The 19,743-nt window shown below is 49.4% G+C and overlaps 1 protein-coding gene and 1 long non-coding RNA gene across 11 annotated transcripts in view; one reads left to right on the top strand and one right to left on the bottom strand.

The window, feature by feature from the left end:
* The window catches only part of CHST15 (carbohydrate sulfotransferase 15), a 74,394-nt gene that overhangs the window by 16,422 nt on the left and 38,229 nt on the right, over positions 1–19,743 (bottom strand). For all 10 annotated transcript variants that reach the window (XM_077877302.1, XM_077877307.1, XM_077877300.1 and 7 more), the window contains 4 exons: positions 16,162–17,228; positions 15,134–15,473; positions 12,798–12,944; positions 9,602–9,758 (listed from right to left, as the gene is read on the bottom strand). In XM_077877302.1, the coding sequence (XP_077733428.1) occupies positions 9,602–9,758; positions 12,798–12,944; positions 15,134–15,473; positions 16,162–16,707 (1,190 nt within the window). In that variant the 5' untranslated portion in view covers positions 16,708–17,228. The remainder of the gene's footprint in view (positions 1–9,601; positions 9,759–12,797; positions 12,945–15,133; positions 15,474–16,161; positions 17,229–19,743) is intronic.
* LOC144300978 (uncharacterized) lies at positions 15,097–19,680 on the top strand. Its single transcript, XR_013367722.1, has 2 exons — positions 15,097–15,634; positions 15,795–19,680. It is a non-coding gene; the product is annotated as an uncharacterized LOC144300978 (long non-coding RNA).

Here is a 19,743-nt window from a genome sequence, read left to right as displayed (position 1 = left end):
CCAGCCTCAGAGCTTAGGGACGGAGCAAGTAGCAGCTGATGAGAGCAGGGTGCTAACCATCTGAGCCAATGGGCTTGGGTTTTGATGTTTTGATTGTTTTAGGTGCACAGTGATTTAGAAGCAGAAGTCAATGCTGTTAGAGAACTGGTTAATGAGGTACAGGAGACAGAAAAGCAATCACAACATGTAATAGAGCAAACACACACTCAGAATAAACACGGGGAGCTTCACTGCCACAATCAGGGAAAGCCAGTGTTTATGGAGAACCACACCGGACATCCAGAAAATGACAGCGACAACAAACAGGTGTTCAGGTAAGAGCTCCTGGAGTGACCTCTGAGCACGTGCGTAAGCTGACAGTCATTGGCTGTTGCAACAACTCATTTGCTTTGAATGGTTTTAGTTCTTAAATGGTGATGTGCTCATTGGTCAGCCTTGCTGCCATAAGGAGACCCACGCAAGTTCCAGCTCAAATGTCCCTAGTTCGGGGAGGCTGGTTTCTCCTCCTTCTGTTAATGGTCTTGTTCGTATCATTTTTAAGTTGAGATGTAATCCACATAGCGACAATTCAGTAGTTCTTAGCAGACACGCAAAGCTGTGCAAGCACCACCACCATCCAATTCCAGAAGGTTTTCATCACCCCGGAAAGTCGCTCTAGGTTTTAACTCCTCCGTTCCCAGGGAGGCTCACATGAGAAGTCACAGAGATTCCCACGCCCGCAGGGCCACACGTAAGGTTCACCTTCACCAGCTCCGTCTCGAGAGCCTGAGCAGTGCCACTGCTCCCAGTTACTGCTCCACGCATCAGACATCGGAGAGGGCCAGGCTCTGAGAAAAGATTGGGGGCAGACGCTGAGGTGGTGGGTGGTGGGGAGCAGCCGATGGCTCCTGGGCTGGCTCACTGCAGGCTGCGCCGGCCCTGACTTCACTGTGCGCCCACAGCGCCCGCCAGCTGCCTTCTCAACGACATACATGTGATGGTCCTATTTCCACCACCAGAAGCCCCCAGGAAGTGGGCATGCTCTCGTCTCACGCGTCACTCTCCTCCCACCAATGACATCACCAAGGTTCTGCAGCCACCCAGAGGATGATTACAAAAATGAAACCCAGAAAGCCCCCTCAGCACTCTCTATTTGCCGGCATCCAGATTCAAATCACCGATCAATAACTTCCTGACCTCTGATATGGTGCCATCAATAATGATTTATGTATATTTTTCCTACAAGGAAATAAAGACCATTTAATATGGCCGGGAGGCCCTTCTGTCTCACTGAATCATAAGCTGTGACTCTCTCACCAAGAGGAACGATGAAGCAGGACTGCCCGGGCCAGCTCATTGGGGGGAAAAGCCAAGAGTCATCCAAGGCCGTCCACATGGGTGACACTGATGAGGCTCATTTTCTGCCACAGAAGAACATCCAGGTTTGGGTCTAAACACATCCACATGGATGCAACATCTCCAGCTCACTGAGGTCATTTGGGCTGCGTTTTCTCCTCCTTTGGTGCAGCAGTGGAGTTCTGGGTTCACCTTTGTTTCTTCTAGAGCATCCAATCATGGGTCTTTAGTCAACATTCATGGAACAAAGAGTAGAACCTCTCAGAGGCAACACCAAACATCCCTTTGATCTATGAGCCTGGCATGGCTTACAGGCACTTTCACAGTTTGCCAGTGATCCTGATAGCAAGTGTCTGGTAGCAGGAAAGAAAAGGCAGTGCACAGGATCACCGGGCTACCCCTGGTTACAGCAGCAATGAAGCCAGGCCTGGATCCCAGGATCCCAGGATGTGGGACCTCATCACAGAGTGTGGCCATTGCCCCCTTCAGCTGGGGTGTGGCATGTGCTATCCCTCCCCTCCAAAAAAAAAACCAGCTCTAACTCACCAACCTCACTAATCCGAGGTCCCTGAAGTGACCTTGGATTCAGAGTGGGCTGAGTGTCCTCCCCCATCCTGGCCTGGTGGGCACACAGCTCACAGCCTCTGCAGACTGAGCGATGGGGGCCCCTCTCCCCGGTGTTTCTTGCCTTGCGCAAACAACCCGTGTTGGAATCATCAGGACTGCCGAAGACTCTGTAAATGTTTCCCAAAAAACTAAATAGTGTCAGACACACGGGAATTTTCAGCTTGACCATTCTTTTCTCCCCAGTAACAAGATGCGGTCCCTCACCAGGTGGCTACCCCAGAACGGAGTCACAAAGGCCCACGTTGTCCTGGCCACGACGTGGCCAGCTCACCCTCCCTGCTCTGATGTCTGAGGTCCCCCGGGCCCCTGGCCCCTGGGTGGCTCACAGTTCAGCCCAATGAAGGTGACCTCATGCCATCTTTAGGGCTCATTAAAGGCATACCAGTGACACCCAGACAGACAGCTCATTCTGAGAAGCAAAATGCCTAAATTGGCCAGAAAACTAATAGGCCGCTGAGAGCCTCACTACGGTCTCCTCCAGACTGCCGCTCATCCTTCATCCTCCAGGGTTTTAAAGACAAGGGCGAGGGTGGGAGCCAGAGGGAGGGAGGCAGGGCGTGCAATTGATCTGCGGCTGCTGTCACCACCTCGACACTCCAATAGCCTCTCCCCCCTCTAGCCCTTGCCCACAGAGGAGCTCTCTGAATTTCCCTTTAAGATAATTGACCTTAATAATTGATCTATCAGTGCTGAGGAACAGCGTGCTTTCTGATCCTCATGCGAATGTGTGATAGAGGAAACGTCACGTGACCCCAGAGCAACAGCTCTCTTCTCCTGCCTGGGACGTGTCTGTGGCACTAAATCAGTGCTTCCAGGGACCGAGAGTTGAGCTATTCAGAGAAGATCTTCAGCACAGGCCAAGCGGCGAGAGAAATCCTGGTTTCAGGTCAGAGGTCTACAGCAATTCCAAAGCATGGATCGGCACGGCTTCCAGCCATCTGAGCTCGAGGCCGGCCCTGGGATCACCATCCTGCTCACTAATGTGGAGTCCGTGCTTGGGCACCATGAAGACAGGGGTCCTTACTGCTTACAGTGCTTTGCAAATGCAGGGAGTCATCCTGCTGCTGGCTCACATGCCAGTCCCAGCAGCATCTGCCCTCAGCTGAGAAGATCTGCTCCACCCACAGTTAAGCCTCCCCAGGGCAGACCACGTACAGTGGCCCATGGGCGAGAGAAGCCTCACGGGCGACAGCTCTGAAGGGCCATCCCAGCCACACAAGTCCCGATGGCATCAAGAAGCCATCCATGTGACTGCATCACGGCCCAACTCTCCACCCCGTCACCCCCCCACACACCCAAGCTTTTCCCACAATGGGTCGCATAAACCTCCTGCATGCACACAGTGCTGTCTCCACATCCGCATCCTGAGGACCAGCCTATGATAGCAAGGACAGCTTGACTCTTCCATCAAACCAACACGGGCTCCAATCCAGCCTAGCCGCTACTAACCAGGTACTGTGGGTAGGGGACGTAGCCCCACAGAGCCCGCACACCTCCTTGCCAAGTTCAAAGGAGGCAATGCCTGAACCAGGCTTAGCACAGAGGGTGCCTGGAGTTAACGCTGAGGTCACTTAATCGAGGGCTGTCCCCACTCCTTCCATGAGACACAGGTTCCAGGAGGGCAGACAAGGATTTTGCTCTCCAATGTACATACATCTAACACATCAAAGGTGTCCAGTGACTGTTTAGTGAGCAAAGGAGTGCTCAGTCTGGCTACTGCAATTATTTACTACTACTGTAACCTAGTAATAATAGCTAACGATTACATAATATTTTGCATTTGTCCAGCACTGATTAAATACGTTACATACATTAAGTTATTCTCACAACCCTGAAAGCAGGACTATTTTCTCCCATTTCACCAATAAGTAAATGGGGCACAGAGTGGTCAAGTAGCTTGCCCAAGGTCACAGAACCAGTGAGTTACAGAGCTGGGGTTCCAATGTGGACCATTTGGCCCCCCAAGGCTATGACTCTATCAAGGTGACCCTGGTTTGCCGCTTGCCACCCGCACGCCCTACCCACCCCTGCTTTGCAGATGGAGTAAAATCCATAAAACTAGGATTGCTGTCTAAAGGCTTAACATCACTCATTACTCTGTCTGAATGACCAAACTACATGCAAATGGATGCGTTTCATTAAGTGCTTCATTCCCTCCCTTCCTAGTGCATCATCAGAAATAGATTAATTATTGATCCAGTCTAGTGGATTGTTGAAAAGTCCCTTTCTACAAGCAGATGAAGAAAACAACGCTCCAGGTGCCAAGGCTCAAGGAGTCAGGGTTAAAATCAAGTTCTCACTCGTAACTGAGTGGAGTTTTCCTTTCCGTTTGACCCATCATGGAACATGAGCACCCAGCATCCTGTGCAGGTCACTGCTGTACCTTGCATTAAGACTACATGCAGGTCCCTGGGTGGCGCAGCGGTTTGGCGCCTGCCTTTGGCCCAGGGCGCGATCCTGGAGACCCGGGATCGAATCCCACGTCGGGCTCCCGGTGCATGGAGCCTGCTTCTCCCTCTGCCTATGTCTCTGCCTCTCTCTCTGTGACTATCATAAAAAAAGAAAAAAAAAAAAAAAGACTACATGCAGGGGCAGCCCTGGTGGCTCAGCGGTTTAGTGCCACCTTCAGCCAGGGGTGTGATCCTGGAGACCTGGGATCGAGTCCCACATCGGGCTCCCTGCAGGGGGCCTGCTTCTCCCTCTGTGTCTCTGCCTCTCTCTGTCTCTCTCATGAATAAATTTTTAAAAATCTTTCTAAAAAAAAAAAGACTACACACGGAATTAAACCCAAAAAAATGGATACGGTAAAATCCTTAACAGATGGCGTGTGACCCTACTCCAAGGATCCCCTGAATGAACTACATCAGAGAGCTCAGCACCTCCCAGCCATTTGTCACAGTTAATGGAGGCGGCCTCCAAATTACAAGGCAAACTCTGTCAATCGCTCACAAATGAAGAGGCAGGAGGCTAACGGGAGATGTGTTGAAAAGAACAGTTTTTCTTACTATAGAGTCGAATTAAAGTAAGAAAAAAAATCTGCTTCTTAATTAACTAGGCCAATTTGGCCTACAAATGCTTCACTTTTTAAAACTGTCATTATCCCTTACGTAGAGAAACTTGCAGCGTGAAATTTGGCTGGCCCTTCTGGCCATAAGAACCAGCCTATCCACGTCCCACTATTCTTCTGTTCTCCTCCAGGGCGTGGGGGTGGGGGACTGGAGGCAAACTTACCATTTATATCTTTCTCTGAAAACTTAAAAGCAATTGATTTGATTCTTTTTGCAACTCCAACATTTTTAAAATCCTCTACCTCAGATCAATTCTAGAAATAAAGGCTAAATGTGAATCTGGAACTTGAAATAAAATCTACCCCCACCCCACCAATTTGTAGATGGAAAGAACAGTTTAGCCTAATCCCACTGGCAGCAAGCAACCCCCAGAACCTTCCCTTGCAGAAGAGCAAGGTCGCAGAACGACCCATGTGGGCTGATGGCCTGGGACCCAGTTAGACCAATGGGAACAGGAGTTCCAAGTGTTTGTTTCTTCAAAAAATCTAAACATTGAGTATCTATCATCCTTTCCGGCAGGGATGGCAAATAAGCCAGGCATTTAAGATAGGCCATGAGTCACGGGTTCCAAAAAAGAAATTCCTATTGTTGTATACTTTTCATCAATGTTTAAAAAGCAAATGGAACAGCTGTTGCTGTCAGTAACCCACACAGAATATGTGCATATGAACACACACTCCACTGTGCATGTGGAGGTTCTGCCTCCGGACACGGTGCCGCACTGCCAGCTTCCCTGCTCCAGGCTGCAGGGCGGGCACCCAGGTTCCTGGAGGGACAGACAGGGAAATGGAGTGCAGGTGTGGTAGGCAATAACCCCTGTTCCTTGGCATGCACACCCTGTAATCTCCTCCCCTTGGGTGTGGCCTGGCCCTTGTAGCTTGGTTCTAACCAACACAATGTGGTCAAGGGGATGGGCTGACACTCTAATGATCAGATTACAAAAGTTTATGACTTCTGACCTGTTAGATTCTCCCCCATGCTGGTTGTGATGAAGCAAGCAGCCATGTTGGCAAGACCCAGAAGGAAGGCACTGAGGGTAGACCATAGCCAACAGTCAGCAAAGAAAGGAGGCCCTCCTTCCAATGGCCATTGAGAAACTGAATTTCGCAAATGAGCATGTGAGCTTGGAAGCAGAGCCTTCCCCAGTCAAGCCTTTGGATGAGACCTCACCCTGGTGAAGCCTTCACGGCAGCCTTGAGAGACATCCTGAAGGAGAAGACATAGTAAGTTGTGCCAGATTCTGACCCACAGACACTGGAATAGTAAGTGTGTGGTGTTTTAATCTGCTAAGTTTTCGGGTGATTTGTTATGCAGTAGATGACTAATGTAACACACCAGGCAACCCAACGAGTGGGGTAGCCTCCTAACGAAGGCTGCCACCATGGCATCCCACCACTCCCCTCCTCAGCACCATGACATCCACCGTGAGACAGTCAAGGCCTCACTTCTCTGAAAAATCGCCAGCTCCCAAAGAGTAGGCAATGGGTGGGCCTTCATCCTTCATGGATATGTATATGCTCAGCACCCAGCACAGTGCCCAACATGTTGTCAGGGCTCAATAAATCTGTGAACTGATGAACTATCTCTGTTGAGGACCAGAATAGCAAGAAACCTTCACTTTCAGCTCCTACAATAAATAGTATTTATTCCAGAAAGCAAGCAAGCAAACAAAACAAAACATGGTGACTACTTGGAATGGCCATCTTGTGGCCCTTGAGCCTTCTAAAGGAAGGCAGACTTTTGGCTAGGTCTGAGAGGCAAGTTGGGCAGGTCTTGCTTCTGGCTCACTGTCTAACCCTGGGTGGCACCAGGACCCATCCCTATTCAAAGGCTCGCCTTATGGCACTTGCGTCCTCAGGTGTAGAATCAGATCTGCAGGGAGAGAGAGACACACGTAGGGAGGTTGACTCCACTCTCCAACAAGAAAACCCATGGTCTTTACTTTTGTCCACACTGATTCCCTGCTCAGAATGCTTCTTCCTCAAGCATGTTCCTTCTTTGTTGGCTCGGCAAATTCTTACTCATCCTCTAAAACCCAGCCTGGCTTCAGCTCCTCCGGAATAACTTTTCTAGGCCTCCCCACCTGGAGCTCATTCCCGCTTCTGTACACTTCTCACCCTCCCTCTTGCTCTGGCTGACTCCACAGGCCATAACCACCACAGCCATTCCTGGCTTACGACCAGCCGTGAGCTCCCCAAGCCCAGGGCCTAGAACAGGGTGGACACACACTGAACAGGCCCAGATGCAGACTGGTTCCCACTGCTCTATGACAGTGACAAAATGTCACAGTCTTGGCCCTCTGAGGTAGAGGCATGGCGTGACCTTCCTCAGAAGGAGAAACTCAGGAGATGTGACAGGAAGACATTCAGTGAGCAGAAAGCACACTCTTGAGAGAATGTTCCGACCTTGTGAACTGCTGCTTGGGGCTGTCTGGGGGAGGGAGGCAGAGCAGCTGTGAAAACACCTCAGTGGGCGGCAAGGGGTCACTTAGTCACTGAGCCTCTCCTTTCAAGGCTGACAGTTACATAATCGTGTCTACACGAGAGCACCACTGGTTTGTGTCAACTGTTCTCAGGCCGAGGGGGACTGGCCTACTCCATGAGCAGAAGGGCCAAACTCCCTGCTTCCCAAGTGTGGGAACTGGCAGGTAGGATGAGGGAGCTGCTCTGAGGTCAGTGGCTGCCTCAGAACTGGACCAGATAGATTCCTGAGGCTGAAAGGACAGAGCCAGAGTGGAACCATCTGGGCCATATAGATGTGTCTTATGGCGTAGCACCAGGAGGGCTGCCAGGGTGGAGACGGTGGGGAATAATCCAGTTCTCCTCTGACTAGATCACATTCGGAGCCGCAGGGCCCATTTCAAGAACTCCACCAGAAGGACAGAGATAAATTCAGGGAGGAGAGAAGAGGGCAGGACTTTAAGGCATATCTTTCTGGGGGCAACAATGTGAAACAAAGTGAGACAGGAAACCGCATGTGCATACAGTTGTGTGCATGCACACATACACACACCACTTATCTGCATAGATAAGCAGTCTGGAAGAAAATATATCAAATATAAATACCAGCTATTGGGTGGGAGATTATAGATTCTTTTTATAATAGTTTTCCTTGACAGATTTCCAGTGTACCTCCTAAAATTTCCACAGCAAACACGTCTTATTAGCATCACTGGCAAGGATGGTGAGGCCAGGAATGTGTGCCATCCAAGGAAGGCATTAGGGGTGTATTAGATTCCTAGGGCTGCTACCACAGCACTGCTACCACAGTCTCGTGGCTTGTAACTGCAGGAATTTATTCTCTGGCATTTCTGAAAGCTAAAAGTCTGAAATCCTGGTGTCGGCAGGATGGGTTCCTAGTGAGGGTTCTGAGGGTCTGTTCCAGGCCCATCTCTAGCTGCTGGTGCTGTTTGGCAATCCTAGGTGTTCCTTGGCGTGCAGACACATCACTCCGATCTCTGCCTCCATCACCACCTGGTGCTCTCCCCGTCTGTGTCTCCCCGGTCCAAACTTCCTCTTTCATAAGGACACCAACCACCCAATCAGGGGCCACCTTAACCCAATATGACTTCATCTTAAGTCCATCTGCAAAGACCCGTTTTCAAACAAGATCACATTCACATGTATGGGGTGGGGGTAGAACTACAACACATCCTTGTGAAGGGCATAATTCAACCCGTAACAAGAGGCAGGTCACCCAGTGGAAAGGGACACAGAGGGCTGGGTTGGCTTCAACACCTGGCTGGCCCTCCCATTTAGGGAGAGTGACACTTGGGTCTAGATGGTTCTACGTGAATAAACAGATCCAGCATGGATGCTCCCAAAAGACAAATGTGGTTTCAAAACAGGAGGGGTATTCTCACAGATTTGGAGTGGTCATCTTGGGTAGGGGGACTCCCGCCCAAGGGTCCAGCCTGAGGGCCCCTTATCTCTGATGTGGCAGTACCACGTGGATCACTGCAAAGTGATCGTCAGGTCCTGAAGCCTTCAGTTTCTGCCACGCACACTGGCTTTGTCGTGACTCAAGCATCACCAGCATTGGCCCAGCCACCCCCGCATCACCCAGTCCCACACTGGCTGTGTCTTGGCTGTACTGGGCAACCCCAGCTTTTTTACAACAAAGCAGCTCTGCCCGTCATTTCTGGAGACTGAACACAGTTTCTTTGAGACTAAACGCTGAGAACTGATGGAGATAAAGGCATCACACAAGGAATCATAGGAACCAAACCCCTCGCCAAACCCTGACGTCCCCTGAGTCCAAGGGGGTTTCACATGCCCTGACAGTACCCAAGGTGGGGGTCGCATGTCCCCAGGTCAAACAGGCCAGAGGGTGAGGGCCCACAGCCAGACCATGGGCAGGATGTCTAAGAAAACAATCCACAATTTGTTTAGACCCAGTGAAGATTGCACCAACAATAACATTTACATAAGAAATAGCAGTAACATTGCAAGTTAAGCTTGTTTATTTAAAAAAAAAAGAGAGAGAGAGCAGATCTTATTTATGACGAGAAGTCAGGCTGTTGCTTCAAAACTGCCTTTTCGCCCCAGATACGAGAACTCCAGAGTGCTCACCTCTCTACGGGGTCCCTGAGCATGACAATCAATTTTGCGTCCGGCTGGAAGGCGTGGATGAAGTCCTGGGTGAGAAAGGGCGGCTCTCCGTCTGTGCTGTTGTCGTAGAAGAACGTCCACGCATTGTTGTCCCACATGGTGGAGGCGCTGGCCTCCCCTAGAAACAGAGAACGCTGTGGATGAGCAGGGCTGAGTTCCAGGCCCCCCCAGGGCAGCCTGTGCTGGGGGCCAGACCTGGCTCCACCACCAGCATGCAGGCCTCCAGGAAGATGAGGCCAACAAGCAGCCTCTGCCACAGTGACCTCCCCTGCATCCACCCAGCGGTCTCTGGAAAGCAAGGTGATCCAGGCAACACTGAGCATCTGCTTCCTCCCAGCTCCTCTCTAGGATGTGTTTTTTAAAAAAAAAAAACCTTCTAGCAGCATCTGGGTCTCAATTTCACGACACTTGACTTTGCTCATGGTGCACAGCTCTGTGGCGTTTTAAGGGCCCACTGAGAATGTACTAGATGGTTTCCTTCAAAGAGCACCAAGGATGAAGGAGTAGTTTGGGTAAGCTGACCCTCATTAGGAAATCAGATGCAATCTGCATCGGATTTTCCCTGAAATCACAACCAACGGCTGGCTCTGAGACCAAATGAGACAAAGAATTTGCGGGAAGGCTCACGGGACCTCAGTCTTGGGTGCCCTGTCCTGTGTGCCCACCCACCCCATCACCCTGCACACAGCTGGCATTCATTCCATGCTGACTAGATGGACAGGAAGTTGGTCCTGCCCTTGTTTTATCATGGTCTGCATGAATAAGGGATAAAATGTTAAGTACACATTCTAGGACAGCGATGAGGCCAAGATATACACATTTCAACATCTCTCACTCAGATACTTGAACCAATTCCCTGACTTTTTTATATTTTTTTTTTTTTAGGAGAGTCTTCAGAGATTTAGAAAGAAAGGCAAATCGATCAATTACATACAAATTCAATTTCCCGACATTTTACATGGGTATTTGATACATCTCAAAACCACTTATTCAGGGAAAATCTGAGCCAAAAGCCTAGGGTCTTTGATCAGTGATGAGTGCATCACAGTAATGCAGGGAGTTGGCAGGGTCCTATCTATTCTGTTGGATGTGCAATCACATCCAGGTGAGCACTTCTGTTCTAGTCTTTTCTTTTTCTTTTTTTTAAGAGAATACCACAGAATTCAGGAAACGCAAGTCAATCAGAAGTCCTTTGAAAATTCTACTCACACTGAAACAAGAATATTAGAACAGAAGAAGTATCTAAAACCAAGTTAGCATAACTCTGTCAAATCTCATAAACTACTTCTCTAACCACAGAAATATTGGTCCATCCACGGTCCATCTATACATCCATCCACCCATTCATTCATCCTCCATTCATTTCATATCCATCTATCCCAAAAGCATTCATCTGGTGTCTACTAGGTGCCTGGCGCTGTTTGGCATCAGGATAGAGAAGGGAAATAAGACAGACAACACCCTCTCCTCTCTGACCTTATGACCCAAGGGAAGGCTGACAACTCTATAAATAAACAATCAGATCCTCAGGTGAGCACTTGGACAGGGCAGAGCGGGTGCCGTGAGAGTAGAGGCAGTGGCCTTTCATTGTGTCTAGAGCCTGTCCCACCCCTGAGAACCCGGTCACTTGAATCCTTCATGACTCCAGCCATTAGCCCAGACCACTGAAGAAAGGCTCTCTCTGATCCCTGAGCCAAGATGAAGACCGACCCTTACACTCTACCAAAGACCTAACCAGAGGAAGCTGAAGCAGAACTGAATCACATTCCAGGGCCTGGAGGAGCCAGAATGAAGGCTGCTCCAACAAGTCCATTGTACGGATGTGCAGGCTGAGCTCAGGAACGTGGAGACTGACTCATCATGTGGCACGTGGCTGGTGGCATGGGCGGGCTCACTGCCAGCTTTCCCCACGCCTCTCCACTACCAGAAAACTCCCCAAACTCTGCTTTAGGTAAATATCAGGGCAGAGAATTTTTTCTTTAATCTTCCTTTTTAAATCTGGAAATAAGTAAAATTAGAAAACCAAACTAAGGCTTTCCTTTTTCATTCATTATCTTAGTCTCTATTTCCTAGCCCTAGGATGTATATTTTTAGCTCTTTCATAAGAACATGAGACTCTCCCAGAGGCATACAGTGTGGGAGTCACAGTCAAATATTAATTAGACTTGTGATCTGAGGTGTGTGGACCCAAGGCAGCCAGAAAATAGCTAGTAGTCAACTCACACCAGGGTGGGGGTGGTATATGATCTCATCAGGCTCTCAGAACTTGATTTAAAAAATAAAACAATAAACAAATCAGGGCTTAGGCATGTAAGCCTCTCTCCTTGGACAGGAGAGTCAAAAGCAAAGAGACAGCTTTCACATGGCTGATTACAATTCCTCTCAGTCACTAACAGATTCATTCAATTTGGAGAATCAAAATATAACAAATTTAGGAAAATACAAAAACAGATTCCTGTCTCAGGTAACCAATTTAAGTAAACTACGTGGCCAGATTTCTCTCTTTCAGAAAGTATAAGTGGGTAAATGTCTTCTCCTAAGCTGAATCTAATACAAAAAGCAAATAGGGCTCTTTATAAAACTTTGTGAATTAAAAAAAATATTAATCAAACCACTTCACTTTGAATGTCTGAGGACATTAAGTTGATGAGGGCTAGGCTTTTTCAACAGCAATTCATCACCAACTATGAGTTAAGGCGGCATCTTGTTTCTGGAGAGATTGCTTCTGTCTTCACTGCATCCTGGGGCCAGGTATTCCAATAGCCACAATATTCAATCAATGACTAATTGGCTAATTACGTTTATGATCCCCCATCCAAACTTAGATCAGTATGTCATGAAAAGAAACCAAGCATGTGTACTTAATTTAAATAAAAACAAAGAAATGTCAACTTTTATAAAAAGCCATTTCAGGTATACTGGAGCCCCCACAGAACGAAAAAGTCTGCTAAATATTTCTGCTTTAGACAAATTGTGTCAGTGATATGAACATTTTACACAGGAGTAGGAGTGATGGCCAGGTCAGGAAGTGCACCCTCCACAGAGGTGGCAGGCAGAACAAAAGCTGGGCCAGCCCCAGAGCAGAAGGGGCCCGGCAGGAGCGGGGGGCCACCCCAGGGCAGGGGTGGCCCTGAAGGGAGCCACACAGAAGCCGTACCGATGATGATTCTGGTCATCCTGCTCTGCTCCTTTGCAGAGCTGGCCTGCAATCCTTGATGAATCTGGTGTGCAGCCAGGTCAAAGAGGTCCAGGTAATCTTCCACGGGGTAGCGGTCCCGAAGCCCATCTCTCAGGCGCACAATTCCTATGAGAACCAAGAGGCAGGAGTTACTGAGCACGAAGCTGCCAATGCTGGGTGGCGGCCTCCTGGGGAGTGACCAGGGAGAGATGTGAAGGCCAGGGGCCCAGCTGCGGCAGCCTAGGCTCCATCCAAGTAAACTGCAGGAGGAGGCTCCCAGGGAGAATGTTTCACCGATGCTCACCTCAAGGGGTGGAAAACCATCATTTGCAAGCGGCAGCCTCAAGCATGGCACACCTATTCAAGAATTCTAAATGCATCTGCTTAGAGGGCCAGCCTTTGGGGCTGGCTGACATACATACGTACCAGGTGGGGCCCCAAAGTGGCTGAGCAACAACAGCATTCAGAATGCACACACTTTATTAAACAGAAAAGGGAGTTGGGTTTTGTGGGCTTTTTTGAAGATTTTGAGAGAGAGAGAGAGAGAGAGAGAGAAAGAACCAGTAGGACAGGGACAGAGACAGAAGCAGGCTCCGTGCTGAGCAGGGAGCCCAACATGGGGCTTAATCCCAAGACCCTGGGATCATGACCTGAGCCGAAGGCAGATGCTTAACCCACTGAACCACCCAGGTGCCCCAGAGAAGGTGGTTTTTATCTAGCTTCTATCTCTAGCCTCTTTGATCAGGCAACTTGTCTGTACAAACAAGGGGAATTGTCCCAGAACCCAGGGACAAACAGCTGAAGTCACTAGTTATTTTGGCACTGGCCAATGCAGCCTAAACTTACCCCCTTGCCTTAAAAATGGGTGAATTTTGGGGATCCCTGGGTGGCTCAGTGGTTTGATGCGTGCCTTTGGCTCAGGGCGTAATCCTGGAGTCCAAGTCCTGGGATTCTCCTGGCATGGAGCCTACTTCTCCCTCTGCCTGTGTCTCTGCGCCCCCCTCCCCCCGCCTCTGTGCATCTCCCATGAATAAATAAATATTTGTTTTTAAATGGGTGATTTTCACGTGCAACAACATTAACAACACACTGCCCAAAACCACAGCTGCCAAGGTCAATGGAAAGGGGAGAGAAAACGTCCATGTGCACAAGAGCAAGAGGTTCCAGGAGACTCTGAGTCCCGGGTCCCAGAAGCACGCCCCTGCACTTCCCTCATCCCTGCCAGCAGGAGGCTGGTTCTCATTCGGGCGAATGGTGAGCGCTGCAAGGAGAGGGCCTGCCCACGTGAAACCCTGAAGCCGGGGCTCCCACAGCTGCCTCCGCCAAACCACAAAAGACACATTTACACTTCTGTCCGCTAGCTCCAGGAAGAACATCAAAAGGATTAAGTCAATTTGTCAGGAAACAAACAGGACTTGGGCTCCACTTGGGCCCTACAAAGGAAAAACACGTTAAGATTCCCTTCTAAGCAACCTGGTCCTGGACGTTGAAACACGCCCTGGAATCCCTCCCACCTCTGACATTTGTCAAAGTGACCAAACGTCTCCTGGCAGAAGGGAAAAGGTTAAGAAGAGGAAACAGTGACCCGAGGGCTGCAGAGTGGCTCAGGCTGGGCGGGGGGCCGGGTCCACAGTCACCCCTGGGGGGAAGGGGTGCTGGAGGCGAGGTCCCCCAGAATCCCATCCATGTGCTTTTCCTCCAGAGCAGCTCAGGGAAATGAGCCCCGAAGCAGCTGGAGGAGTGTTGGCCGCCCTGGAGGAGCCAGGCAGCAGCTCAAACCTCACCCGGAGAGGCAGCCTTCCTTCCTACAGTGTCCCCCCAGGGAGGGGTGGGGGGCTCCAGGGGCAGTGGCGCTGCAGAGCTGGGGATGGGTGCCCCCGGAGAAACACCCATCTGGCACCTGGCACTCACCGATGGCAGGTGTCCCAAAGCTCTTAAGAACGGCTGCCATTCTGCACCTTCCCCTTGCCCTGCATACAGCTGGCACTCAATAAGTGTCCTTGGGGCGCGCGGGAGCGGAGTCCAGCCCCGCGGATGTTTGTGGAGGGGACCCTGGACTAGCGAACTGTGCACTCTCCGCGTCTCAGGTGAGGGTCCTCCCCTCCTGCTGCCCTGCCTCCCTGGCGGCGCTCAGCACCACACCTGGCGCCCGCCCCACCGACCCCCGGGCCGGACAGATGGGACCCACGTGGACCAAGTTGCGCAAGAGGCAGGAGGCGGGGACAGGGAGAGGCGCATGCGCACGCAGGCCCCGCCCTCACGGCAGGCCCCGCCCCTCGCGGCAGGGGGGTGGGGGCTCGTGCGCATGCGCTCACCAAAGCGCTTCCGGGTCCACCAGTGGGGCTCCTTGATGGCGGAGAACTTGACTTCCGGGTGCAGCCGGAGGCGGTCGTAGAGGTCGGTGGTGCCGCACTTGGGCTGCCCGATGATGTAGAAGCGCGGCAGGCAGCGGAGGCGGAAGTGCTTCCCGCTGGCGTGGGACAGGTGGCCCCAGAAGGCCTTGCGCAGGGCGTCGAAGGTGGAGCGGAAGCGCTTGGAGTAGAGCACGTAGGAGTTGGTCAGGTACGGGTCGGTGGTGTTCCTGCCCGTGAACTCCTCGTACCAACACGGGCTCTTGCTATTTGGAAGAAATTTATTGGGGATTACTGAAAACATCTGCAGCGGGAGAGAGAGAGGGGGAGAGAGACACCCGGAGGCGGCGAATTAGCGAAAAACACGTTCTAAGCACGATGCGGTCACGCCCGATGCTCGCTACGGGTGTTCTCGCGAGAAGTCTCCTTGGACAATAGCTAAACCCGAAAATAAAGCAGACCTGGGTAAGTGGCCACGTTTTCCCTTGGCCCAACATTAAACTAAAACTTGGGAGAGAATGAAGATAAAATCAGGCTCAAAATCCGTTCTGCGGCGCTGGGCTCGGCAATCTTAATTAAATTTCACAGTTGGAATCTTTTTTTTTTTTTTTTTTTTTTTTACTAGATGTGTATTTAAATGACCCCATTCGAGGCAAAAATACTAATGAGGACCTGATAGGAGCAGGACGACGGTGATCTACAAAAACAACGGCAACCACCCCAGCCACCTTTCAAGTCCTACGATGGCATTACGGGAAGGGGTGGCCCTGCGCCCCTGCTACCCGGACTTCCCTCCTGGGGGCGAACACCGTCAACGGAGAGCCCTGGCACAGTGCCCTCTGATCCATGAGGCTGTCAAGTCCCCCTTGTTACACCTGAGACATTTTTGGGTCACGTTTCTTTACTGTGTTCCCAAAGGTGGTGATGGAAAAGGAAGCATCTGTTTAAAAAAAAAAAAATCAGCAAATGGAGATTAGCACAAGGCTACTCACGTGCAATTCTTGCTTCTTGAGATCTTCTATGTCTGGGAGCTGCCTGGTGGTGAACTCTATCCTGGCTGTGATGCTGTTGATAATTAATTTAATGCTTGGGTAGTCTTTGACATACGAAATATTATTTACAGAGGGTTGGTGATGGTGCTCTTTCCCGTCACTCGGGTTTTCACCGTCCATCAAGCTGGGATTGCTGGGGAAGGCTCCGTAATGGAAAGGCGAGGAGATGAGAAGCTCTTGGTGGGCCCCAGAAAGGATGTAAGACGCCATCACCAAGGTCATTATCATCAATCCAAAAACGAGGCTGCATCGCTTCCCCTTCTTGAAGCGCAGAAACCTGCCCCAGCTCTCGTTCCCCTCAGCCCTCACCTCGAGAACAGCAAGCAAGTTCATCTGCTTACCGTCCACACGAAGCACAATTTTGTTCTCGCCCTTGCACGCGGGGCACTCCGGGTGACTGTGAAGAGGGCCTCCTCCGCAGCCCACCTGCTGTTTGCGCTCGTTCTTGGGCAACAACTGTATGCAGCAATTAATGCAGTGCCTCATGGTAATGCCCTTGGACTGCTGGCGCACAGAGCCATGGGCGAGCCCCTGAGGAGCCCAGATATATGCAAGGTGTGCTGGAAAACGTTAAAGGAGGTCTTTTGATTATACGAGATGGTTTTAAGGCACCAGCAACGGAAACAAATATAATGTAAAAATGAGTAGGCACCAACGCACTAGAGAACGAGGAAGGGCCTTCTTTGGTTCAAGTTTGAAAGACAACAAAAAGAAGTGATCTCCAATTGTCATGTTCTGTAAGAGCCACTACAATCTTAGAAAAATCCCCAAGTTTGGGAGCAACGCTGCCTGTTTCAGGTTTTTCCCATGGCACAAAACAAAGTAGAAGAATTCTCGCTGGAGAACATGGAAACATCCAAGAGATTAGAAGAGATCATGGTCTCAGTGAGGGATGGGTCGGCATGCCATCCTTGGAGAGGCCTGTGAAGATTTCTTCTTCTACATCCCGTGTTCCTTTATAATGTTTCCTCTTCAGGGGGAGCAAAATCTTTAAGATGTCGGATTACCTAAACAACAAAGAAGTTTTATTACATTACATGATGATAGCAATATCCCTGGGATCACCTTCCAAGGAGACAAGTTCTCTTTTCTACTCCCGGTAGTTTTCGTTAATCTGCTCGGTCACAAGCAAGTCATAGAAAATCACATAGGATAAAAGGAGAGATTTGAGGTCCTTGGTGCTTGGCTCTGGGGCTCAATCTCTGCCACCAAATGTGGCTGCAGCACCAGCACCGCCAACCTCATATCAAACACCTCGGATTTTGTACCGCCCATATATCCTTTAACGTCCCAGCCATGCCACAGCTAAGTACTGAATCCCCAAATCTCAGAACGTCACAGTCCTTCTCAGATGCATGCCCAGTCAGTGACTATAAAAGTTGAGAGATTAACTGAAGTACCTGTGCTTTTAAATCAACAAAATATCCAAAAAAGCACCTGGTAGGGTAGGAGCATGCAGAGAAAATATGTTTTTTTCTCTCCCAATAGCACCAATAGTCTCTTACCGAGAACTAACCTTTATTATCAGTTTAGGAGGCAAAAGTTAATGAAAATTTAGAAACACTGCAATGATTCTCTCCTTCAGCAGAGTGTATCATATAAAAAACCATTTGACTTTAAGTTATTAAGCAATTAAACCCAACGTGCAGTATTCCCCTGAGTAACATAACACTCAGACCCTGAAATCATTTTTCACTTTCATCATCCTGGGGAAAACATGATTCTTAAAAATCCATTAACAGAATTCTGTGGTTATAAAATGTATTGTTGCCCACATGACACTTCTTTGTAGGTGTTGTAAAAAAAGCAAAAAAAAAAAAAAAAAAAAAAGACTTAGTTTCCAATAATGGTAAACCAACACTAATTAGCTGTGTGACTTCGAGTGGGCCATATAACTTCTCTGAGCTTTGCCTCCCTCCCTAGTAAAATTAGGGTAAGAGTACCTCCTTTATAAGCATATAGGAAGTACTAAATTAGTTAAGACATGTGGAGAGTTTGCATAATGCCTACATGTAGTTATTAGCGGCCCCTAAAAGGTAGGCAATTTTTATAATAGCATCATCAATGACCATTACTATTATGATTTTTAATTGTCAGTGAATGCCAAGAACATTCAAAGTGGAATCAAAGAGGGGAGATCCTATCATGTTATTTTTCCTACTGCGCTTGAGGGTTACCCAAGAGCAGTAGACTCACCCCTCCAGCTTGGCCCACATGCACAGCCCTCAAACAGTCCTGCTTGTCCCCAGAGAAAGTGGGATTAACTAAGCCTGCATTAAGGCCTCCTCGTATTAGCTAGAAGGCTGAACAATGAGGACTCACCAGCAGAAACCTTCCCTTCCCTTCCCTTGGACAGAAAACCCATGCTTTATCAAAATACGTTGACCAAGAAATAGCCAAGCAGTGCTTCCTAAAATGTCTTCCACTCAGTGTTCTGCACGTTGTTGATATGTGTTCTGTGCCTAAATTACTTGGTGGAAAGGTAAGAAGGCCAAAAATCAAACAAACTTCTTTACAACAGGACTTTTTGGGGAACCTTTAATATGCCAGTGAGCCCTGTGGCTCCGCAGGAGAGGAATATAATACGCAAACCTTCCAAAACATAATTGGCCATGGAATTCTCACGAATGTCGCAAGGAACAAGCTTGAGAAATGCTCGTTAGTAAAGGCTGAGATTGGGGTCAGGACGGTTCCGGGAAGGGCAGAAGAGCGGGGGTGTGCAGGGAGCAAACCACTCTGGAGCCAGGCCAACATCCGGGGCTCTGCCCCTCATCTCTGAGAGAGGTTGGAGGGACGTGACAGGAGCCTCAAGGCTCGAATCTGCCTCCCACTCGCTCCACCACCCTTGACCCATCACTTGGTACAAACAATTCTTCCAAACCAAAGAAACAAAAGGGCAAGATCCCCTACTTGGAAATCCTATCACTAAGCCAAGAAAACATTTTTTTTACATTTTGAAGACAAGGCCAAGCAGGGCTAAAAGGAGGCTCCAACCAGGATCTCAGTGGGGAACGTGTTCGCACCCTTCTGTGCAGAAAGTCTAATTAGATTTTTTTTCAAAACAGTCTTTGAAGCCCTAAGACAACAATGTACAAAAAAAAAAAATCTGGACAAAATATTCCTAAACAAAAACAAGGTTTGTTTTACAAGCCAAGGAAGTGAACAGATCTGGATAGTTGGGGAAGTTGACAGTCTTAACAGGAGGCTCTGGGATTCGGTGAGCCCAAGCATTTGTACCCTTAGGGTGGCTGCACACTCCAGCTAGGCCTCTTCCAGTCTTGCTTCTTGAACATAAATTGGGGAGCAGAGAACTGGGGTGACGACACGTTCGTTTGTCCTTGTGCTCCGCAGATCTTTTCTAAAGAGCAAGTGTGGACCAGCCAGTGCTGCAGATGCAGTGGACCTGAGGGCCCTAAACCAATAGAAGATGGGGAGTAACAGAATAAAAAATAAACATGTGGTCTCTGTCCCCAGTTCCTGGCAAATAGCTCCTAAAACCCTTGAAATCTCCTAAGTGAAAGG

This window comes from Canis aureus, chromosome 29 (assembly GCF_053574225.1).
Source record: "Canis aureus isolate CA01 chromosome 29, VMU_Caureus_v.1.0, whole genome shotgun sequence".
NCBI lineage: Eukaryota > Metazoa > Chordata > Mammalia > Carnivora > Canidae > Canis > Canis aureus.
The sequence above is the reverse complement of the archived record's forward strand: the minus strand, read 5'-3'. Positions and strand labels throughout refer to the sequence as shown.